Consider the following 26,274-nt stretch of genomic DNA (forward strand, 5'->3'; position numbering starts at 1 on the left):
TTGCTTAGTGGTAGAGCCTGAATTCCACCCCAGTTTTCATAACTTTTCATGCTGCTGCTTTTGATAGATTTTGGAGATATATATATATATGTATCTATATATATATCTATATCTATATATATATATATGAATTATTGTCAGGTCAGGTCTTCTATAGTGTTTGATTAGATTTAACCTTTGACTTTAACCTTGGAGTTTCATGTTATTTCAGATCCTTTTGAATGAATCAAATCAAAATTTTTCAATTATATTGCATACTTTTAGAGATTTATTTTCTAGGAACAAGATTGAGCCTCAAGATATATTAAAATCATACCTCAGATATAGTAAATTATTAGTGCACACATATATGAAGGGAAAAGTAAAATTTAAAATATTTGTAAACTTTTTTTCTATTATATTAGGTTTTATACTTCCCATTAAAGCATCTAGGTAAACAATTTGATGTTTAAAGCATTTCATGAGGAGTTTGACTTACAGGTTTTTTTTTTTTTCTTCCTTTTTCCAAATGTCTTTTTTTTTTTTTTTTTTTTTTGGTATGTCACTGTCATTATTTCATTGCAGAGTGTAATAAATACATTAGGCTTTTTAAAAATCCTTATTATCTACTGTTCATTGTAGATACATTAAATATTCCTCACACCTTATATTTTCCAACTTTTATTCTGTGCCCAAGTATATTTTTTATTTGATTAGTTTTCTTTTGTCACTCTTCATTTGTCTTGATCATTTGTCACTCTTGATAAACACTTAAGGAAGTGTTTAGAAAAAGGATGCCAAAAGCAGTACGTGTCCTTTTTACATCATTTTCTAGTGCCCAGATAGTCATAATGCAGCCCTAGTAACCATCTCAACAATTTTAATGATAAGGACACAAAACGTCATTTGTGAAATATGTCCAGTGGTTTACAAAGATTCTGTTGCAGGAACTTCTGACCTTCTGAGAAAGAAAGAGATATGCTTTAGAATAACTGTTTTTTAAATAAGAATGACTGCTTCCTAACTTCCGTTTTAAGTTTGATGCAGCTTACTGTTTTTTAGTAGTAACATTGCATCTTTTTGAGATTTCTCCTTCAATAATTATTATGACTGACAATTCAAAGCTTTTGGTATTGGCACAATTTTAACCAGAAATGGTCATTCTTTAAATTATTTTGTGTTGTGAAATTGAAGCATTGTGGTATTGGAGAAGTTAAAATTTGTGGCCCTTAGATGTTTGAAAATGACTCCCTTTCACCAATTGTTTCTCATCCAGATTTGTCAACTGCACTTGCAAGAAATCAGGATATAATGCAGTCGACAAATCTGGATGTACCAGATTTCTTTCTGAGTCAGTACAAAAGTACCAGTTTCTGAGCAGCTGTGGCTCTTTGCTAATGCTCCGTAGAGGGACTTTTCGTTATTTTCTGTATCAGAGTCTTTTTTAAAATGGAAAATCTGTTATTACCTTGTTCTGGTTCTAGTTAAGAATATGGAGTAGATGCTAAGAGAATAGAACTAGGAAAGGGAAGGTTGAAAGATAAAGGATAGAGAAATGGGCTTTGGATGATTTCCAATCATTTCATTTATTTTTAAATTTTGGAATGGTCTTTTAATATTGAACTTGAGTGTTTTCTTTTTGCTTTCTAGGTGATGGGAATTGCAGTGATACCAGAGGCTTAGAAATCGCTATAAAGCAACGTGTTGATGATGCACTCACTTCAAAACTTCCAATGTTTTACTTAGTCAACAGACCTCATATTAGTTTAGTACCCTCTGCATATCCACTTCAGATGAACTTGGAATACAAATTTCTGAGTCTGAATTGGGCACAAGGAGATGTTTCTTTGGAGATTGTGGATGGCCTGAGTGGGAAGATCACTGAAAGGTTAAAATTACTAATTTCTTTAAACCATATATTACTTAAGCAAAAGAAGACATTTATTGCAGTTTTTATTCTAACTCTTTTGGATACCATTTATTGAAGTCTGAACAATAATTATTATCATTAGTCGAGTGTGACTATGTTGCAGGTGTTGTACTAATTTTAAAAATTTTAATATTTTTTTTCTGATGAGAAGACAGACGTGGAGAAGTTATATAGCTTACTGAAATACATACTAAATGGCAGAGTCACCATTCAAACCCAAGGAATCTGACACCATAACCTATGTTTCTCCAACTGTAATTTAATACCTTTAGTATTAGAATCATGTAAATTTTTTAGAAACTCAATTTCTTCTACTGAATCTGACTTTGAATATGGGGCTCAGGAATTATATTTTTTATATACTCTTCCAAATATTACTTAGGTACTCTTACGTGTAAGAACTATGGTGCTGTGTTACACTGTCTTCTTATAATAACCCTGTAGGTTGAGTGATTTTATTTATTTATTTATTTATTTATTTATTTATTCTTTACAGTTTCTGAGACACAAGCTAGGTTAAATATCTTGCCTAAGGTTACCCAAGTAGTTAATGACACAGCTTGGATTCTGACCGAGACATTTTATTTTCAAAGCCCTTGTTCTTAACTATGATGCTCTGTGCCTTCTAGACATTTCTTCATAATGTCTCTGCCATTGATTATTCAGTAAAACTCTTCTTTTAGTGTGAACATACATTTGTAATGAGGCAGTGAATAATGTTAAAAATTTAAATGCTTAAAATTGCTTTCTTTGTGAAGGACAAATTTAAATGAAGACCACATACAAATGTTTCTTAGCAGTCAAGAAGGCTCATACTTGTAATCCTAGCAGTTTGGGAGGCTGAGGCAGGAGCATGGCTTGAAACCAAGAGTTCAAGACCAATCTGGGAAACATAGTGAGACACTCGGTCTTTTATATAAAAAATAAAAAGTATTAACCAGGAGTGGGAGTGCATACCTGGAGTTCCAGCTACTTAGGAGGCTGAGACAGGAGGATCACTTGAACCTAGGAGTTTGAGGCTGCAGTGAGCTATGACTACATCACTGGACTCCAGCCTGGGCAACAGAGCGAGACCCTATCCCAAAAAGGAAAAAGAAAAAAAGAAAAAAAAACCAGACAAACCCATAAACATTTCTTAGTAGGAACTCAGTTAAGCATAATACTGATGTTTTAACTAGGATGAATTACACTTTTATCAAATGACTTAGGCCAGCATAAACAAGTGCTTTACTATTAATAACAGACTCAACTAAACATACAAACAGGTCTTCTATGAAAGACATTAAAAAATTACTTACTGAAAACATAAAATAATGGCATAACAAAGATGAAACTGTGTAAAATGAGCTTAACATTTTTTATGGCCAAATACTTGCCAAGTAATTACAAATGAAAAGAAAGCAGAGGCCGGGTGCAGTGGCTCACGCCTATAACCCCAAGACTTTGGGAGGCCAAGGCGGGCAGATCACCTGAGGTCAGGAGTTTGAGACCAGCCTGACCAATATGGCAAAACTCCATCTCTACTAAAAATACAAAAGATTAGCTGGGCATGGTGGCAGGTGCCTGTAATCCCAGCTATTTGGGAGGCTGAGACAGGGAGAATCACTTGAAACCAGGAGGCAGAGGTTTCAGTGAGCTGAGATCGCACCATTGCACTCCAGCCTGAGCAACAAAGCGAGACTCCATCTTAAAAAAAAAAAAAAAAAAAAAAACCTTAGCAATATAAACAGTATAATTCATACAGAGGACAGAAGAATGTTTAGCCGAAAGTGACATAGCCACATTCACAAAGCAGAAATTATAGAAGACGAGGAAAGGAAACGTAGAAACACACTACTAGTAGAGACAACAATTCACCTCTTTCAGTTCATGGTAGATCAGGTGGAGAAAACAGTAAACAAGTAAACAAGAATATAGCCATTTTAAATAACAGTAAGGTAGATTTCATTACTTTAAACTCTGCATCTTAAAAATAGAAAATGTACCTAGTCCTCAAGAAACTATAGAGCACTAACAAAAAGCTGTGTGTTAAACCACAAAGAAAATAACAAATTCCAAAAAGTAGAAGCAATGTAGACATATTCTCTGATTATGATGAGATAAAACTATGAATAACAAACTCGGAATACTAGGAACTGCTTTTACTGGAAAAATTCTGACTGCTAGCTCAAAGGGGAAATATAAACTGAGATTGCAGAATATTTAGAAAATAGGGATATTGAAAATATTACACATCAGAATTTGTAGGTTATACAGTTTAAACAAAGCTGAATAGAAAAGTCAGAGCCTTAAATGCATATAACAATAAATGATAGAAATAATTTAGAAATATAAAGAAAAGAGCTTTAAAAAAACAGAAAAAGGCAAAATTACTTATAAAAAGCTGATAAGAAAAATCACCAATCTCATATAAAAACAAGAGGATCATAAGCTATTTTGGGTAACCACACAAATATATTTTAAAACCTGAATGAAATGGGCAAATTTCTAGGAAAACATTACTTGTAAAACTTATATATAGAAGGAGGAAAAATATAAATGTTATTTTCATGAGAAAGTTACCAAGAAGGCACCTTAACTGTTCCTCAAAGTACCATTCTGAGGTAGTTCAGAGGTTTTTTTCCTAAACCTTTAAAAAGCAGATAATTCCAGTGCTATCCAAAAAGATGGAAAGCATCCAAATACTTTTATGAAACAAGTATATGATTGATACTTAAATCTGATTTTTTAAAATTGCTAATCAAAGCCACAATGAGATACTGTCTCACACCAATCAGAATGGCTATTAAAAAGTCAAAACACAGATGCTGGTGAGGTTGTGGAGACAAAGGAACACATATACACTGTTGGTGGAAGTGTAAATTAGTTCAACTGTTGTGGAAAACAGTGTGGCAATTCCTCAGAGACCTAAGGATGGAAATACCATTTGACCTAGCAATCCCATTACTGGGTATATACCCAAAGGAATATAAATCATTCTGGTATAAAGACACATGCATGCGTATGCTCATTGCAGCGCTATTCACAGTAGCCAAGACATGGAATAATTCCAAATGTCCATCAATGATAGACTGGATATAGAAAATGTGGTACATATACATCATGGAATACTATGCAGACATAAAAGAGAATGAGATAATGTCCTCTGCGGGGCCATGGATGGAGCTGGAGGCCACTGTCCTTAGCAAACGAACACAGGAACAGAATACCAAATCCCGCGTGTTCTATTATAAGTAGGAGCTAGACGAGAACACATGGACACATAGAGGGGAACAACGCACACTGAGGCCTTTCAGATGGTGGAGAGTGGGAGGAGGGAGACGGTCAGGAAAAATAACTAATGCGTACTAGGCTTAATATCTGGGTGATGAAATAGACTGTACAACAAACCCCTATGACGCACATTTATCTATATAAAAAAACCTGCACATGTACCCCTGAACTTAAAAGTTTACAAAAAAAAATTGCTGCTCCTCCTCTCCACCACACAAAATTACAGACCAAACTCATTTATATCCAAGAAAAACTGCTATATAAAAGATCAGGGAGCAGAATTTAGCAGCACATTGCAATAATATATTTTATACAGTAACACCAATTGGCATTTTTTCTAGGAATTCAAAGATAGTAACATAATAGAAATAACACTGGACTAGAAACTCTTATTAATATGTTATATTAATTAATCTAGGGAAAATACCAGATGTTTATCTCTATAAATTCTAAGAAAGTGTATAAATAATTTAGCTCTTGAACTATTCTAGATGAAGATATTCAATAAAAAGGAATAGCTAGGTAGTGTCTTTTTACAGGATAAAGTATATCTTTATTAGTCCAAAAATATTATCATGATTGATAAAATGTCAGAGGCATTCCCACTAACATTCAGAGTAAGGCATTATTTACTGTTACTGCTGAAAAGAAAATAAGAACCAAGGCATCTCCAGGCCTAGCTTCAGAATTATCACACTATCTATTCTGTTTGCTAAAACAAATCACAAGACTAGTAAAATTCAAGGGAAGCAAAAATCAGCCATGGCTATTGATGTGAGGATCTGAAAAGTCACATTGCAAATAACTGGAAACTAGGAGGAATGAAGGATTTTGACTGTTTTTGTTATCTATCCTAAGAACAACTAATGAGAAGATACAATGAAGGGGAAAAGTTACAGTAGCAAAAAGGTTCATGATCTGTGGACCCACTTTCATTAGAAACCCAAATTACACATCTACATGCACATAATATACACACACACGAAGGGTTGTGAAATAGGTTATGTGTATATGTTACGCTTTTATTGAGCCAAAACTTCTTGCAGTGAAATACAAAATAGATTGTACGATTTCATTAATTTTGGTATATTCATATACCTATGTAACCATCATTTTAGTCAAAATGCAGAAAGTATTTCGATGCCCACTTCCAGTCAATCCCTTATAGAACCACTGTTTAATCTGTATCATCATAGATTAATTTTGTTTCATACAATAGAAATGTTCCAAGGTCTATCTTCTGCATTAATTTTTGATGCAATACTAAATAATTTAAAACATAATGTAAGAAATTTACTTCAGAAAGTAAATATTAAGAATGCCTCTTATGTAAAAAACAGTTCACTATGTATATTGCAAATAATCAAGAAATATTTTGTAGATACATGTTGATTTTAATCCGTACAATTGCCGACATAAATTACTGAAAAAGAAATAAAAAAAAATTTTATTTCTCTCTGCTTAGTTCCCCATTTAAAAGTGGTATGTCAATGGCAAGTCGGCTTTGTAAGGCTGCAATGTTAAGTCGGTTTAACCTGCTTGCCAAAGAAGCTAAAAAAGAATTACTTGAAGCTGGTACATATCATGCAGCCAAGGTAAGTCCTTAAAGGAATAAAGTTATCATAGGAATAAAATTTAAGACATTAATGTGGTCATTTTAAAATGAATCTCCTTAACAAAAGTTTATTGAATACTTCCTGAATATAAGATATTACCATGTAACGGTAAAACTGGTTTTTAAATGAACATGTCAGAAATTAGATATGTAAATAAGTATTGCCATTTAAAGTAGCCATTTTAGTATGGTATATACTTATTCTGACAGTGTAAGTTACATAGCACTCAAAACCTGCTATGTCATACCAGAGAAACAAAATGTTAAAATTTATTCTGCATTTGGTATTAATTGTATTAACTGTAGAATGTTAAGTATTCTAAAATAATACATTTTTAAGATATATGAATTTTTCTATTTTAAAGTTGTGAAAAAACTTTAATTTCAGCATCTGATTTGAATCTGATTTAGTAGGCAATGTACACAGCCTTTTTTTCTCTTCCAAAATATTTTATATTTTGGAAATGTTTATATTTTTTATATATTTATAAAAAATGTTTATATTTTTACATAAACATAATGTAAGTTTAAGTCAAAAATTTGAAAAAGTTTTTAAAATACAGAAAAAAATATTATTGATACTTGTAATCCCACTTACTATTCGAAGTTAATACTCAGTCTTTTAATGTGAGCATGTTATTTCAGTTCCTTCTCATATATACGTATTTGTATATGTGTCTGTTTAAAAATAAGACCATATTGGGTATGGTATGTTTTAATCTACTTTTTCTTTCTATGTGATAATGACATGAACATCTCTCTCTCTTTTTTTTTTTTTTTTTGATATGGAGTCTCACTCTGTTGTCCAGGCTAGAGTACAATGGCACAATCTTGGCTCACTGCAACCTCTGCCTCCCAGGTTCAAGCAATTTTCCCGCCTCAGCCTCCTGAGTAGCTGAGATTACAGGTGCACACCACCATGCCAGGCTAATTTTTGTACTTTCAGTAGAGACGGGGTTTTGCCATGTTGGCCAGGCTGGTCTCGAACTCCTCACCTCAGGTGATCCGCCTGCCTCGGCCTCCCAAAGTTCTGGGATTACAGGCTTGAGCCACCATGCCTGGCCAACATGAACATAATTCCAGGTTACCATTATTAAATATTAAATGTAAATTGCTTTGCTATCCTAATGCCAATAATGAGATAGCATTATATGAAAGTCATTTAATTTTACCAACCTAATGCTTAACCTGTATAGTCACAGCCTGTAAGGCAGTTACGTTAATTACAGGTGTGTGTATATATAATCACACATTTTTAAGTATAAAAGCTTATCTAGACTGTTTCTGGTTTTGTGGCATAAAAAAGTTGTAAATTGTTATAAAAACAAGTAGAAAACCAGACAAAATTGTGAAACACAACCTTTCACAACTCTGGACATTGACAGAAGACAGAAAAAACATTCAAAGGTGTGTATTCCTCACAAACTGTTATTATTAGCCGACATGGTGGCCCACAGCTCTAGTCCTAGCTACTTGGGAGGCTGAGGTAGGAGGATCACTTGAGCCCAAGAGTTCAAGGCTGCTGTGAGCTATAATCACACCACTGCACTTCAGCCTGGGGGACAAAGCAAGACCCTATCTCTCTTAAAAAAAAAAAAGAAAAAGAAAAAAGAAAAACTGCAATTTTTTTTTTTAGCAAGAATTACAGGAGTATGTGGCCTTCTTGCCCAGGGCTCTTGTCATTCATTTTCTCATTCTTTTCTCATTCTCATTTTCTTCCTTTCTGCTGGTTTGAATGGCAAGAACTGTAATTTTTTGACCCAGTGAGGCTGCCACCAAAAGCAGCAGCTTTGCTTTCAGAGGAGGTATACTTGATTTGGGACAGGGGAATGAAAGTTTGCAGTTTTGTTGGCTTAAATGCCAAACTTGGTAGGAAATAAATGGGGAAAACTGGTAACTTTGCTGGCCCAAGGTTGCCATCCTGGTTGGAGGCAAGTGGTAGGCTAACTAGCAAGTTAACAAGGAGATCTGGAAAATGAGAGAGCCCTGAAAGGGCTGAGGTAGATTCTTCATATTTCCCTGGCTGACTGAAAAACTATGCTCATGTGCAGGGAATACCCAAGAGAGCCCATCAAAGAGTACAAGCCAAGGGATACTTGATAGCTGACTGTAACATTCAGTACATTCCCTTCCACATACAAGTTGATCAGAAGATGGCAGAAGTTTTACAAAGGCTTAATGCATTGATTTCTTATTAGCAACAGTGGAGGCCAACCCAAAATAGCCAAAAAAAAAAAAAAATTGAAAAAGTTGAAAAATATAGTTCTTAATTTTTTTTTTTTTTTTTTTTTTTTTTGAGACGGAGTCTTGCTCTGTCGCCCAGGCTGGAGTGCAGTGGCCGGATCTCAGCTCACTGCAAGCTCCGCCTCCCGGGTTTATGCCATTCTCCTGCCTCAGCCTCCCGAGTAGCTAGGACTACAGGCGCCCGCCACCTTGCCCGGCTAGTTTTTTGTATTTTTTAGTAGAGATGGGGTTTCACCGTGTTCGCCAGGATGGTCTTGATTCCTGACCTCGTGATCCGCCCGTCTCGGCCTCCCAAAGTGCTGGGATTACAGGCTTGAGCCACCGCACCCGGCCCATAGTTCTTAATTTCAAAACTTTCTATGAAACTACAGTAATCAAGACAGTGTGGTACTGGCATATAGACAATGAAATATAAGTGAGAGCCCAGATACAATAAGATATTATGTCAAGTGAAAGAATGCGTAGGCCCCATATCTTGTGGTTTGATTTATATTAAATGTCTATTATAGACAAATTCATAGAGACAGAAATTAGTGGTTTTCAGGCGCTAGAGGAGGAAGAATCAGGAGTGACTGCTAATAGATACAAAGTTCTTTCTGGGTTGATGGAGAAGTTCTAAAATTAATGGTGATGGCTGCACAAATTAGTGAATACATTGAAAGCTGAATTGTACACTTTAAAAGGGTAAATTTTTTGACTTGTGAATTATATCTTAACAAAGCTGTTATAAAAGAAACAGTGGAGGCCCAAAGGGCAGTATAATGGCAGGTTCAGGGTGCTGAAGGAAAACTCCTGATAACCAAGAATTCTGTATCCAGGAAAATAATCCTTCAGAAATAAAAGCAAAATAAGAGCATTCACAGGTTAAACTAATGTTAAGAAAATGTGTTGTTAGCAGTACTTCCCTAAATGGAATTCCAAAGAAAGTCCTTGAGACTTGGAAAAAATTGTACCAGATGATAGCAAATCCACAGGAAGGAATAGTAAATACTGAAAATGATAATTGTGTGGATAAACATGAGACCTATGAGTATGTATATGTGCATGTCTATATATTTGCTCTTATTTTCTTTTTAAAAAGTTGTTTAAAACAACACTGTGTTGTTGAGTTTATAACATAGATGCAATATATATGACAATATAACAAAGAATTTGGTAAGAAATGGCTCTATATTGAAATAAAGTTGCTGTTTTACCATAAGCCAGTATGAATCTGAAATCAAATATATAAGGTAAAGAGGTATATTGTAATTCCTAATGTAACCATGAAGAAAATAAATGAAAAATTATTGATAAAATACCAACAGAAGGATTAAAATAGTTCAGTAAAACATTTTTCTTAAACTATAGGACAGTAAGGTAAAAGCAGAGAAATTGTAAAAAGACATAAGATGTGAGAAATAAATAGTAAAATGGCAGATATAAATTCACCATATCAATAATTACAATAAAGTAGACTAATTGCTCCAGTCAAATGACAGATTGTCAGACTGGGTTTAAAAAAAGCCTGATTCAAATATATGCTGTCTGCAACAGACAGATTTTAAATTCAGTCTCAAATAAATTGCAAGTTATAAGGATGAAAGAAGACGTATCATATAAATAATAAGACAGCTTGAATATATTAATATTAAATATACATGAAGAGGAGAAATATTGCTGGAGACAAAGAGCAACATCTTACAGTGGTAAAAAGGTCAATACATTACAAAGATATGTGTACGTTGGTGTAACGACAAAGCCCTAAAATATACAAGCAAAATCTGACAGAGTTGTGAGGTAAAATAGACAATTCAGCAACTGTAGTTGGTTTTAATTCTCCTTTGTCAGTAATTGGTAGAACAACTCCACAGAAAATCGGTAAAAATATAGGATAAACACTACCAACTAATCAAAACTCACTGACCTGTAGAAAACACTCTATACAATAGTAGAATATATGTTCTTTCCAAGCCCACATGCAGCATTCTTCAGCATAGGGTCATAAAGCAAGTCTCAGTAATCTTAAAAGGATTAAAATCATGCCAAGTATGTTCTAACCACTATGGAATTAAATTAGAAATCAAGAACAGAATGAAATATGAGAAACTGCTATATATTTGGAAGTTAACTTGCCTCCGAATAACTCATGGTTCAAGGAAAAAGTTGTTAGGAAAACTAAGAAATATCTTGAACTAAGTGAAAGTGAAATGTTATATATTAAAATTTATGGAATACAGGTGGCCATTTGTAGCCATAAGTTATGCATCCTCAGATTCAGCCAACTATGGATCGAAAATATTTGGGGTAGGGAGGAAGGAAAAGTTTTAAAAAAATACAAAAATAAAAATAATACAAATAAAATACAGTATAACAACTATTTACATTGAATTTATATTGTATTAGATATTATAAATAATCTAGGCATGATTTAATGAATATGAGAGAACGTCCCTAGGTTATATGCAAATACCATGCCATTTTATATAAGGGACTTGAGCATCTGCAGATTTTGATATTTCTAGAGGGTCCTGGAACCAATTCCCCATGGACACCAAGGAATGACTATATAAGTAAGTACTTAGACATGTATAGCTTTAAATGCTTATATTAGAAAAGAATCTTAAAATCAGTTATTTGAGCTTCCAGCTCAAGAAGCCAGAATAAGAAGAGCAAATCAGAACCAAAGTAAGTAGAAGGAAGGAAATAATAAAATGTGATGAATCAGAATAGAAATCAGTGAAATTGAAAATAGAAAAAAAATAGGAAAAAATCTAAATCTGGTTCATTAAAAAATTAAACTTGGTAATCCTTTAGCTAGATTAACCAAGAAAAAATAACAGGTAACAGAAATTATCAAAATTTGGAATTTAAAAAAAATGGTCATCACTGCAGACCTTAAGAAGCTTAAAATTATTATAAGGGATTATGAACAACTGTTTGTCAACAAACAAGTTAGATGAAATGGACATATTCCTAGAAAGACACAACTCATAAAAACTGACTCAAAAATAGAATATCCAAATAAAACTTAAGAGATCGAATTACCAATTAAATTATTTTCCTAAAGAAAATCTCAGACACGTGTATGACTTCACTGGTGAATTCTGTCAAACATATAAGCAAACTATAATACAAATCCTACAAAAGCTCTTTCAGAAAATGGAGGAGAAAATGCTTCTCTACTCATTTTACAAGTCCAGTGTTAACCTGATACCAAAAGTGGGCCAGAAAACATTACAAGAAATGAAAACTACAAACCAGTCTCTCTCATGAAAATAAATGTGAAAATCCTTAGCAAGATATTGACAAACCAAATCCAGCAACATACAAAAAGGATTATACTCCACAACCAAGAAGGTTTATACCAGTAATGCAAGGTTGATTTGAGATCAGAAAATTACTTTATGTAACACACCATATGAATAAATTCAAGTTTAAAATTTGTATAATCTCAAAAGACATACAAAATGCATTTGACAAAGTCCAGCACCCATTCACAATAAAAACACTGAACAAACAAGGAATAGAAGTGAACTTCTTCACGTTCATAAAGGGCATCAATGAAGAGCCTACCATTGACATTCTGCTTAATAGTTAAAAGACTGAATAACTCCTTTCCCTACTTAAGATTGGGGAAGAAGGCGAGAATGTGTGCTCTCAGCACGTATTCAGCACTGTTCTGTAGGTCCTAGCCAATGCAGCAAGGCAAGAAAAAGAGGTAAAAAGGTACCTATACTGTAAAGGATGAAGAATTTTTTTTTTTTCCTAAATTGTATCTTGTAGGTAAAATATTGTTTGGCAACTACCAAAAACAAACAACTGGATCATATGTGACTTTAGCAAGGTCACAAGATATAAGAGCAATGTAGAAAAATAAATTGTTTCTATACAAGGAATGAATGCTCAAAAAATTGAGAAAGCAGCTTCATCCACAGTAGCACCAAATGTGTACTTTTGTGTGTGTGTGTGTTCGTGTGTAAACACAGAGGAATAAATTTAAAAGAAATGCAAGACCTGTACACTGGAAATGATGAAACATAGATGAGAGAAATTGAAGGAGACCTAAGTAAATGGAGAGATGTACCATCATAATGCACTGGAAAACAGTATTGTTAGGATGTCACTTCTCTCCAAATTAATTTATAGCTTCAAAGCAAAATTAAAGTTCCAGCAGGCTTTTGTGTAGAAATTGACAAGCTGATTGTGAAATTGATATGGAAATCCAAAGGCCTTTTTTTTATTTTTTTGAGGCAGAGTCTTGCTCTGTCACCCAGGCTGGAGTGTGACAGCATGATCTTGGCTCACTGCAACCTCCGCCTTCCGGGTTCAAGTGATTCTCCTGCCTCCCGAGTAGCTGGCATTACAGGTGCCCGCCACCACGCCAAGCTAATTTTTTGTATTTTTAGTAGAGATGGGGTTTCACCATGTTGGCCAGGCTGGTCTCGAACTTCTGACCCCAAGTACTCTACCCACCAAAGTGCTGGGATTACAGGCATGAGCCACCGTGCCCAGTGCAATCCAAAGGACATTTAAGAGCCAAAAGAATTTTGAAAAAGAACCAAGTTAGAAAACTTACAATAAGGCTATAGTAATTAAGACAATGTATTGATATAATAATAGACATATAGATCAGTGGAGCAGAAATAAACCTATACACATATGATCAATTGTTTTTGTACAAAAGTGCCAATTCTATGGGAGAATCATTTTTCAACAAATAATGCTAAAATGGTGGGATATATGTGGGTAAAACAAAAAATTAACTTAGATCTTTATGTCAATCATACACAAAAATTAACTCAAAGTGGACTTTAGATCTAACTCAAGAGCTAAAACTATAAAACTTTCAAATAAAATATGAGAAAATATTTACATTATTAAATATAAATTAGAAAATATTTACATTGTTAGGGAAAGATTTCTTAGATATGATACCAAAAGAATAACCCATAAAAGAAGAAAATTGATCATTTGACTCCAAAATAGAATACTTGCTTTTCAAAATTCATCGTTAAGAAAATGAAAATACAAACTACAGACTATGAGAAAATGCCACTTTGGAAAACGGTTTGGCATTTTCTTAAGATGGTAAATGTGTAATCAGCAATTCCACTGGTATTTACGTGCATGTTTATAACAGCATTATTCAGAAAAGCCAAAAACTGGAAGCAATTCAAATGTTAATCAGCTGGTGCATACATAAACAAAATGTGTTATATCCCTGCAATGAAATATTATACCCCTACAATGGAATATTGGTCAGCAATAAAAAAGAACAAGCTACTGATACATGAAACAAACTAAATGAACTGGAAAACTTTATGCTAACTGAAAGAAGCCTGACACAACAGGATCCTTATTGTGTTAATTTATATGAATTTTTTAGAAAAAGTAAAACTCTAGAGACAGCAAGTAGATTCGTGTTTGTCTGGGTTTAGGGCTGGTCCTGGCACCAGGACTGCAGGTGAATACAGTGGAACTTTTTAGAGGTGAGAGATCTGTTTCACAACTGGACTCTGCTGATATTTACATACCTCTATGAATTCATTAAAAAACACCAAACAATATACTTAACAATGAATTAATTTCATGGTATGTAAATTATATCTCAGTAAAACCAGCTTGTTAAAAATTCATTTATGTTTTCATTTATAAAAAATGAAAATTCGCCAAAATATTAATGGTGGCTATCTACCACCATTAGTTTTATCTACCACCATGGAGTTTTATGATTACTGATAATTTTTGTTTCTTTATATTTTGTCTGTTTTTCAAATTTTCTTCAATGAGATTGATTAATCTTTTAATTTAAAATGTTAAAAAAAAAAAAAAAGAAGAAGAAAAACTGGCCAGGTGTGATGGCTCATGCCTATACTACCAGAGGTTTGGGAGGCCAAGGTGGAGGACCACTTGAGGCCCGGAGTTCAAGACCAACCTGGGCAACATGCAAGACCCTGTCTCTACAAAAGATTAAAAAAAAAAAATAGTGGGGCATGGTGGTGCATGCCTGTAGTCCTAGCTACTCAGGAGGCTGAGGCTGGAAGATGGCTTGAGCCCAGGAATTCAGTGATCATGCCACCATACTCCAGCCTGTATGACAGAGTCAGACCTTGGCTCTGAGAGAAAAAAAAAAAAAAAAAAAAAAAGAATAATTGCTTTTTAGGAGTGTTGGGAAGGAAATTTTTTAGCTTCAAAAATATTAAAATATAGGAATTAAAAAAGACTTTCATTAACTTTTTAAAATTTCAAGCTAAAGAAGCAGTATTGGGGCTACTTTTCAGAAGTTAAATGCTGCCTGTTTTCTATAATTCATTTTTTTTTCTTCTCTAGTGTATGTCTGCCTCCTATCAAGAAGCTAAATGTAAGTTGAAATCCTACTTACAACAACATGGCTATGGATCCTGGATTGTGAAATCTCCCTGCATAGAGCAATTTAACATGTGAAATAGGCAATCCATTGTCACATTAAAAATCTTGTATTGTTTGGTATGTTTTGACTAGTAAAAATGTTTTTAAAATATTGGTGGTTTTCAACTTTCAGAATCAGAGTCTTAGCAATAGCAATGTGCAGTGATTGCTGAAAATTTCTAAATATTCCTGCCAAATTACATTGAAACATTAGAGTTTTTTACTTTTTCATTTTCTTGGAAAAGGACTTACCTATTTGAATATGTAGCCATTTTGTATTTATTTTGACAGATATTGTAAAGCCATTTTCCTTTTTGTAGTTTAATAGAGATTTCCTTTTCTTTTAAGTTTTTGCTTTAAAGCTGTCCATATGGCTACCATATTCAATGTTGTATCCTGGCATCTCACTCAGTTTTTTAAAAATTAAATATTAGAAGTTGAGAATAAAAATAATGATTCATACTCATTGATGAATTCAACAGACATTTGACTGCCTAATATTTGCCAGTCACCATGCTAGGTGTTACTAAAGAAACAATACCTAAAACATCAGCTCTCATGTTAAAGGAGTTCATGAATGCAAACTGCACATATAAATGTAGAAAAATATTAACCATGTTAAGGAATAGTTTGATAAAGTAGTTATTCTATTAATAGAGGATTGTCATATGTACATTAAATATGATTGCCCATTTTCAGCTGTTCTACAAGATCTATCTGTACCAAATGTGATTTAATTATTTTTAATTTAGATTAACAGGGATTTCTAATTTATAAGTCAGTAAAAGACTGTTCAGCATTTTACCTGTATGTCTTTATACAGTGATTAGAAAGAAAAAAGGGAAAGTTTACTTACTTTTGAGTTAGGAGAAGTATCTTTAGTGAAATTGTTTGTCCCATACTTTAGCTTCTACATCTTATTCCTTGATTTGCAATCACAGATATATTAAACATGATTGGTTCTCAGAGTTTGTCCCCCTTACCTTAGATCTTTACTAAACTTATCAATCTCACACCTACCCCACATGAACTGTTATAATCACAAATGAGGTGTATATAAATTGTTTTGGGTTTTTGTCTGTTCTAAAAGTATGGTAGAATTTAGTTGATGAACAGTGAAGTCATGCTGGAAAGACATCTTTCAGTAATCTAAACTCTACTGATACTAGGTTGAATCATGTGAAGTTGCCTTTTTGGTGGATTAAAAGGGATCAAAATATGGGCAGTTTCATGTGGATTAAAATAAACACAATATTAACAAATTCCATTTCAGTTAGTTACATAGTATTTATTGCTTATTTCTGCAACTGCTATTTCCCTGTTCAATATTTTTATTTTCTTTGCAGGGCTGTTTCTTTTCATAGCAAGTGTTCAGCCTTCTATTATTTCACTTCTCCTTGATAGTAAACTTGCCTTTGAAAATACAAGATCTTTCACCATCTCTTGGCTCTTCCATTCATAACTATTTTGCTTTTAGCTGGCACTTACAAAATGTGGGAAAGCACCAAGTACTTTTATTTGTGTCTGAAAGTTCTGCCTCATTATTAAAAGGCCCAGAATTAGGCACTGCCATGAGGATCAGTAAAAAACAATTTATTTCCTCACGAAATTTGCAGTTTTAAGGGGAAGATAAAAATGCCCAACTGTTTTACAGACAAAATCTACTAAGTACCACTCATTTATTCAACATGTAGTTGCCGCCTCTGTATACTATGTACATTCAATTATATGTGGTGTTTTGGTTTCAAGAAAAATATTTTGTCTAGGTAAGGGATATCAAGAGAGACTTCATAAAGGATAAAGGAGATGGCATGGAGTAGAAGGCAGTCATTTAGTAGAAAGGTCAGGAAATGGACGTGAAGCCCAACATTTGCTTTTATGGCTGAGACTACTGTGAATCATTTAATCTCTCTTCAGTTCTTTATCTTTGCAAGGATGAAGTTTAGACTAATGATTTTCATTCTTTGTTCAGGGATAAAGGTGTTGTGGGAAGGGCTCCAGGCTGCCCTTCATCAAAAACAGCTGTGCTTTTCATCTCTCACATGTTATGTATTGAAGTTCTGCAAGATAGTTTGCTTGAAGAAAACCAAACTTCTAAATTCAGACTTCTAAACTTCCACTTTTAAAATTGTTCAAAAACCACTAAATTGCTTGTATCTAAGTTTAAGCCCCCTTTTAGCTCTAAGGTGATCTGAGGCAAGCATTGAAGGATGAGTAAAATTTGGTAAGCTGAAATGGGAGAGAAAATGCATTATATCTGGAAATAATAAAGATTAGAGAGGAATTGTATTCGAGATTAGAGAAGAGAAGACTGGAAATTTAGGAGGCCATGATAACAGCCTACATAAGAGATAATGATGACCCAAACCAGGATTGTTACCATTTATAAAGAAGATAAATTCAAGTAACGATGGGATGCTAGGCAATGAAAACAGAATATATGAAATAAAGGAGATGGACAAGACAAAGGTGACTCCATGACTTTGAGCTGTGTGACTGGAGGTACCATTACTACTACAAGTAGAGAAGTCAAGAATGGAATATGATTTGGCTGAAAAGATTTGAAGTTTTGACATTTTAAAGATGGTAATAAGATGGCTAATTGGAGATATATAACAATAAGAAATATGGTAACGGAGACCTTAAGAAAGTTTTGGACCTTTGGTAAAAGATTGGGAATCAGTCGTTTGCAAAGATTATGCAGATAGTTAATGGAGATTATTGAAGTTGTGAGAAGAGATGTTTGCCTCTTCAGGGAGAATACAAAGAGGATTAGGGCTAGAACCTCAAGGAACACTCATATATTGGATTCAGAAAAATAAGGAAACATGGAGTTCTTTGACAGGTAAGTGGAGAGTAAGGATAGCACAAAGAGAAATTTCAAGAATAAAATCAGCATTCTTAAGTGCTGCAGAGGGGTCAAGGAGAATGAGAACTACAAAAAAAAACTTTGGATTTGGCAACCATGAGTTCACTGGTGTCTAAAACAGCAGTTCCCAAACCTGGCTGCTCGGGAGAAGCAACCAGATAGTCTGAGCAAATCTAGGGAAAGGTCGCAAATCTACATTTTGACAAGTTATTACAGGTGGTTTGATACAGGTGATACAGGTGATACTTAGTCCACAATTTGAAAAATACCACCCTACAGAATAATAATAAAAAGGCGTATTAGAATTGAGATTGGCCATCATTGAGGAATGAAAGATGAGAAGTTGTAGGCAGTGTCTGCATTCTATTTTTTTCTAGCAGTTTGGTGACAAGAATAATATGGTTAGGATGTTTTAAATGTTTAAAGATTATGGAGATTTCGGCCAGGCGCGGTGGCTCACGCCTGTAATCCCAGCACTTTGGGAGGCCGAGGTGGGCAGATCACCTGAGGTCAGGAGTTCAAGACGAGCCTGGCTAACATGGTGAAACCCCGTTTCTACTAAAAATGCCAAAAATTAGCCAGGCTGGTGGCACGCGCCTGTAATCCCAGCTACTCGGGAGGCTGAGGCAGGAGAATCGCTTGAACCTGGGAGGCAGAGGTTGCAGTGAGCCGAGATTACATCATTGCACTACAGCTTGGTCAACAAGAGCGAAACTCAGTCTAAAAAAAAAAAGAAAAAAGATTACGGAGATTTCGTGTACATGTATGATTTTATAGTGGAGCCACCTAATGTGATTTTTACAACTTGTTTTGGGTCATAGTAGATGTTAGCCAGGTCGGAGAATTGACCCAGCTGTAATTGGGTCAGTGGGGTTATAGAGAATATAGTGTAATATGGATATATTACTGAAATGGCTGAAGCTAAAATGAGGGAAATAAGAGTAAAGAGAAGAATTGAGTGGAAGTAAAGCAGTTTCACTGAGTAATGGGTAGATTATGTTCAGGGTATTTTCAGTGAGAGTTCATAGAAATTTAACCCTGGCCTACATTTTGTCATACTCTCCTCCACCTTATCCCCCGTTGAACTCAAATTATTAGCAGAAATAGTACAATAGTTAAAATAGGCATGAATGATGGCTTATGAATGGAGATTGATAGTGGGTTTTTAGCTTTTGATAGGTGTGTATGGGCCCTGAGACAGCTAGAGCCCTGGACAGTTAACTCTGGCCTCAGGCAGCCTGGTATTTACTCTACACTGTGCAATGCCATTTTCTTATCTGTGCTATGGCATACATAAGTATGGTTAGAAAGTATTGCTCTAAACTTTTAAATGAAAAAAATGATGATCTTAATCATGTAATGAGGTAGTGCCTATAAAAGATAGAACAGGCATTTAGTTATATCTGTTTTACAATGTTTTAAGCAGAAGGTATTTTTAGATATATACATGCAGTCATCCCCCAGTATACCAGCGGTATTGTTTGATTCCAGCACACACTCCCACTTCTGCATATAGCAGAATTCACACAGTCTCAAATCCTGCAGTCAGCCCTGTGGAACCCACGTAAGTTGGCTCTCTCTATAGGTAGGTTTTGTATCTCCAAAATACTGTGTTTTTCATTCGTATTTGGTTGGAAAAATGTGTTAAGTGGACCAGCTTAGTTCAAACCCATGTTGTTCAAGGGTCGACTGTATTTTATTTTGCACATGAGGTGAAGTGATATGACAGAATTATTCCAAGGGGCATGAGATGGAACTTGTAAAAAATAACGAGTATAATATGCACATGAGATAGGTATAAATACTTTGAAAATATTAATGATCCCCATCAATCAACCTTAATGTGACCATCTTCAAGCTTTAAAACAATAGTGAAAGAACACTGTGACTTCCAAATGCAACTTTGTCTTTGACAATGAGCTGAAATTGATGGTTCCTAGATAAAGGTAATTGTTCTTTGATGTGAGAAAGAAGAAAGAATATTGTTAAGTAAAACAGGAAGCATGCAAATTTCCTTTTCAGAACCTTTTGATCCTCATAGCATCCTATAAATTAAGTTAAAGTAAAACTGTTCTGTTACTTTTTGTATTACAATAGATGTCAGAAATATTTAGTTTTATTTAGCTTAACAGTTACACTGTTCAGGAGCATCCTGGTTACCAAAACATTATTAGTTCCTGTAAATAATATACATGTTTCTGGTGTTAAAATTTCTGCTGAGCCTGAGTTGCCTTTCTCTATGGTATTCTAAGTCTGGATTACTTTCTGTTTTCATGGAAACTGTAATTTTCATTTGTTATATGATGGTAGAAGTGAAAAGATGTACTACTCATAGGTTGGTGTTGGCATTTAAAATTTTTAAATGAATGATTTCCTGAGAATGAAGTTTTAATTTTTCTACATGCGTTAATATACTTGTCAGAGTCTTGCTTTGCACGTTGACTGTAATGTAAAGGGAATTCATTATTGTAGAAACATTCTAATATGTAACTTGTTTGGACAGATGACTTTATAAATTTTTAAGCTATATCTTTGGGTACTTGTTCAAAATGTTAATGCTTTGTAACTTTTTTTCATCAACTGTTTGTCGAATTGTTTCATTAGTAGAAAGATATTTTAGAGTACAGTTTGATAGTACTTCAAGTCAGACTTTGAATATTTTAGCCCTGAAGCTGTCAAAGTTTACTACAATTTGAGAACTGAAAAAATTTCATGGCATCTGCAGTGTTCTGCACAATAGGAAATTCTATTATTATTATTTATTTTTTGGACTCTACACAAGCAGTCTATTTACTACTTCCTACTTCTTTAACAATACTATATTCTTCAACCAATTTAGATAATTCTGTGTTTCTTGAATATATCATGGATTTCCTCTGTATTCTCTTTACTTATGTTCTCCCCTTAGCTTAGCAAGACCAAACATTTCCACTTCATCTTTATCCAATTTCTCTCCTTTCTAGGGCAGCTGAAATAGAATTTCTTCATGAAATTGTCTTTGAAGTCTCCTGCTCTTAAATCTCTCTTTTGCCTCTGAACTCTCATATACTATGTCACGCTATGCTATATTCTCTTCTCACATTCATTTTTACATGTCTTAGCACTGTTAACAAAATTGTAAATTTGTTTACTTATTTATTGCCTCCCAGGCAATGACTTTCATATAAAAATTAGTTAACATTTACATATTGAAAACTTTATAAATTTTTATTTTCCTCAAGAGTGAAAGTACAAGCCAGGTGTGGTGGCTCATGCCTGTAATCCTAGCGTTTTGACAGGTCAAGATGGAAGAATCCCTTGAGCTCAAGAGTTCGAGACTAACTGAGGCAACATGGTGTGACCACATCTCTACCAAAAAATATTTTTTAATTACCTGCACGTGGTGGTGCATGCTTGTAGTCTCAGCTACTCAGTTGGCTGAGGGGAGAGGATCACTTGAGCCCAGGAGGTCAAGGCTGCAGTGGACCACGATCTGGCCACTGTACTCCAGCCTGGGTGACAAAGTGAGACCCTGTCTCAAAACAAAAACAAAACCAGCTATTTTTCATGTCTAGAAACATCTAAATTTACTGCTACAGAAATGCAGAGCATTTCTGGGTTCTTTAGATATATTCTCTTACAAACGAGTTGTCTTCTTTGATCATTTACTGCTAAATTTTTAATAAGTGCTCATCCTGTATAACTGTGCACTAAGATGAATTGTATATTTCTTCCTTTTTTTTAATATTTTTTTTTTTATTTTTTGAGACAGAGTCTCACTCTGTCACCCACACTGGAGTGTAATGGCACGATCTTGGCTCACTGCAACCTCTGCCTCCTGGGTTCAAGTAATTCTCCCTGCCTCAGCCTCCCGAGTAGCTGGGATTATAGGTGCCCGTCATCACGCCTAATTTTTGTGTTTTTAGTAGAGATGGGGTTTCGCCATGTTGGCTAGACTGATCTTGAACTCGTGACCTCAGGGGATCCACCCACCTCGGCCTCCCAAAGTGCTGGGATTACAGGCATGAGCCACTGCACGCAGCCGACTTGTATTTTGCAAAATCAAAAACTTCCTGGAATATTAAGAATGTATATGATACCAATTTTAATGTGTGCTTTTTTTAAGTAAAGGAATTATTTTTATCTCAGAATTTTAAAAAATGTTTTATTCTGAAATAGAGGCTCATAAGAAGTTGCAGAGAGGTCCTATGTACCCACCACTCAGCTTCCTTCAAAGGTGCTACATAATTATATTATCAAAACCAATAAATTGACATAACACAGTATTACTCACAAGACCACAGACCCTACTCAGGTTTCACCAGTTTTTCCATTCATTCGTTTTTTATGTGTATAGTTTTATGAAATATTTTCCTATATGTAGATTTGAAAAATTACCACCACAAAGTACAGAATTGTTTCATCAGCACAAACTAACTCTGTCATGCTGCTCCTTTATAGTCAAATTCTGTCCCCTAACCCACTGATCTGTTCTCTCAATATATTTTTGTTGCTGAGATTCCATATTATATAAATTAAATCATATAACCTTTGGAAATTGGCTTTGACTCAGTATAATAATCTGGAGCTCATTCCAAGTTGTGTGTACCATAGTTGCCCCTTTTCATTACTGAATAGTATTCTGTTATATACATTACTGCAGTTTGTTTCTCCTTTCACCCATGTAGGGACATTTGAGTTGTTTTCAGTTTATTATAAATACAGCTACATTGAACATTCATGCATTTTATATTGTGGTAAAATATGCGTGACATAAAATTTACTATTTTAACCGTTTTTGTGTACAATTCTGTACTATTAAGTAAATTCAAAATGTTCTACTGCACTGCATTCTCCATTTCCAGAAGTTTTTCATCATCCCAAAAAGAAACTTTGTACCCATTGAAGTAACTCCCCATTCCTTATTTCCCCAGGCCCCTTGGACGTTCCAGTCTATTGAATGTTTTATAGATTTGCTTGTTCTACATAACTCGCTTAAGTGGAATCATATAATATTTGTCCTTTTGTGTGTCTGGCTTATTTTACCTAGCATGATGTTTTCAAGGTTCATCCATGTTTGTAGCATGTGTCAGAACTTTCATCCTCTTTTAAAGCTGAATAATATTTTATTGTATCTATACACTGCACTTTTGTTGTTTAAAAGTTCATCTGTTGGACATTTGGTTTGTTTCTACCCCTTGGTTATTGGCAGTCTTGCTGCTATGAACATGAGTGTGCAAGCATCTCTTTAAGTCTCTCATTTCTTTTGGCCATATACCTAGGAGTAGAATTGCTGAATCATATGGTTTTAATTCTGTTTAACTTTTTGAGGAACTGCCAAACTGATATCCACAATGGCTGCACCATATTATATTCCTACAAGCGATGCACAAGGATTCTAATTTTCTACATCCTCACCAACACTTACTATTTTTCATTTTTTGACATAATGTTCAAGAACTTTTGAAAGTATGGCCAATTGACATAGCGGCATTTATTGAAAACACCATCATTTTTCCACTGGATTGGAGTTGTACATCTGATATAACCTTATATATGTAGGTATTTTTTCCAGTGTCAAGTCTTTATACCAATACCACACTGTCTTAAGTACTATATAGCTTATAACATCTTGATATTTGGTAATATGAGTGTTCCAGTTTGTTTTTCAAGTATGTCTTTGCTATTTTAGAGTCTTCGTATTATAAAAATGTAAGATTCACTTTGTTGGTTTCATGGTCTCCCCTTTGCCACTCACACCCATATAAAAATCTGAAATTTTGAATGAGATTGCATTCACTCTGTAGATCAGGGAGGATTAAGAAAAGTGAGAATTACAAATCAGAAACATAACCATTTATTTAGGTCTTAATTTCAGTAATGTTTTGTAGAGGCATATATTTCATTATATTCTCAGTTATTTGATTTTTTGGTGCTATTACAAATGGCACTGTTTTTAAGTATGTTTGATGATGACATATAAAAATAAATGGACTTTTATGTATATTAACTTTGATAACTGTTAATCTTAACTAAATTCACTCATTCTAATAATTTGTAATTACAGATTCTTTTGGATATCCTGTTAATACAATAACGTCATCTATGACTAGTGATAATTATTTTACTTCTTACTTTCCAATCTCTTACTTTTTTTCTTATTACAGTCAATAAAACCTACACTACACCATTGAATAGAAATGGTGATGGACCTTCTTATCTTAATCTTACTCCCAAACTGGGGGAAAATGTTCCATATTTTATCATTATATTAGTTATGGTATTTGGTTTCATTTTTTGTAGATACCTTTTGTCAGATTAAGAAAATTCTGTTTTCCTCGGTGCCACTAATTATCATTTTCTCCTCTTATCTTTTTTTTTTTTTTTTTTTTTTTTTTTTGAGATAGAGTCTCACTCTGTCACCCAGGCTGGAGTGCAGTGGTGCAATCTCGGCTCACTGCAACCTCCGCCTCCCAGGTTCAAGCGATTCTCCTGCCTCAGCCTCCGGAGCAACTGGGACTACAGGCGTGCCACCACACACAGCTAATTTTTGTATTTTTAGTAGAGACAGGGTGTCAACATTTTGGCCAGGCTGGTCTCAAACTCCTGACCTCGTGATCGACCTGCCTCGGCCTCCCAGTAATTTTTATTTTCTTAAGTGAATTTTATGCACTAATTGAGTTGATTCATGTAGGTTATATCATTGTTTTGTTGTTAATATAGAGAGTTACATTTTTTAAAAACATTTAATCCATCTTGCATTCCTGGATAGATTCCACTTTGGTCACGTATGTTACCTTTTACAGATAGCAAATTTTTAATTTACTAATATTTTAATAGTAAAAGTTTTGCATTCTGTTTATGAGAGATGTTGGCCTATATAGTTGTTCTTTCTTGTAATGTTAGTTTGGTGTCAAGGTTATGCTGACCTAAAAGAATGATTTTTGAAGCATCCACTCTTTTTCTGTCCTTTGAAATTGTGTAAGATTGCTAGTAGTCAGTCTTTATTTCTTCAATGTCTAAACTCCTATTATGCCCATATAGTCAATTTTTCATTTCATGTAATTTTCACTGCTAGAATTTCTGTTCTGGCACAGTGGTTAATTTTTATAGATTTTTTTTTTATAGTTTTAGTTTTTATGGTTTCCCTTTTTCTGTTAGATTCAGTATTTGTCCCCTCATTGTGTTCAGATTTTGCTTTAAATCTTGAACATGTTTGTAATAATTAATTCCTTCATCTTTGTCGTATTTTTATTTTTATTTTTTATTATACTTTAAGTTCTGGGGTACATGTGCAAAACGTGCAGGTTTCTTACATAGGTATGCATGCGCCATGGTGGTTTGTTGCACCCATCAACCCATAATCTATATTGAGTATTTCTCCTAATGCTCTCCCTCCCCTAGTCCCCCACACCCCAACAGTCCCTGGTGCATGATGTTCCCCTCCCTGTGTCTATGTGTTCTCATTCTTCAACTCCCACTTATGAGTGAGAACATGTGGTGTTTGGTTTTCTGTTCTTGTGTTAGTTTGCTGAGAATGATGGTTTCTAGCTTCATCCATGTCCCTGCAAAGGACATAAACTCATCTTTTTTATGGCTACATAGTATTCCATGGTGTATATTTGCTACATTTTCTTTATCTAGTCTATCATTGATGGGCATTTAGGTTGGTTCCAAGTCTTTGCTATTGTGGACAGTGCTGCAATAAACATACATGTGCATGTGTCTTTATAGTATAATGATTTATAATCCTTTGGGTATATACCCAGTAATGGGATTGCTGGGTCAGATGGTATTTCTGATACTAGATCATTGAGGAATTGCCACACTATCTTCCACAAAGGTTGAACTAATTTACACTCCTACCAACAGTGTAAAAGCTTTCCTATTTCTCCACATCCTCTTCAGCATCTGTTGTTTCCTGACTTTTTAATAATCACCATTCTAACTGTCGTGAGATGATATCTCATTGTGGTTTTGATTTATATTTCTCTA

At 34.3% G+C, this 26,274-nt stretch overlaps 1 protein-coding gene across 2 annotated transcripts in view; it reads left to right on the plus strand.

Moving 5' to 3' along the window:
* Window positions 1-16,698, plus strand: part of ADAD1 (adenosine deaminase domain containing 1) — a 52,119-nt gene extending 35,421 nt beyond the window's left edge. For both annotated transcript variants that reach the window (XM_005555851.5, XM_074040986.1), the window contains 3 exons: window positions 1,630-1,867; window positions 6,648-6,777; window positions 15,354-16,698. In XM_005555851.5, the coding sequence (XP_005555908.1) occupies window positions 1,630-1,867; window positions 6,648-6,777; window positions 15,354-15,467 (482 nt within the window). In that variant the 3' untranslated portion in view covers window positions 15,468-16,698. The remainder of the gene's footprint in view (window positions 1-1,629; window positions 1,868-6,647; window positions 6,778-15,353) is intronic.
* Window positions 16,699-26,274: the final 9,576 nt, after the last annotated feature.

This window comes from Macaca fascicularis, chromosome 5 (genome assembly GCF_037993035.2).
Source record: "Macaca fascicularis isolate 582-1 chromosome 5, T2T-MFA8v1.1".
Lineage (NCBI taxonomy): Eukaryota > Metazoa > Chordata > Mammalia > Primates > Cercopithecidae > Macaca > Macaca fascicularis.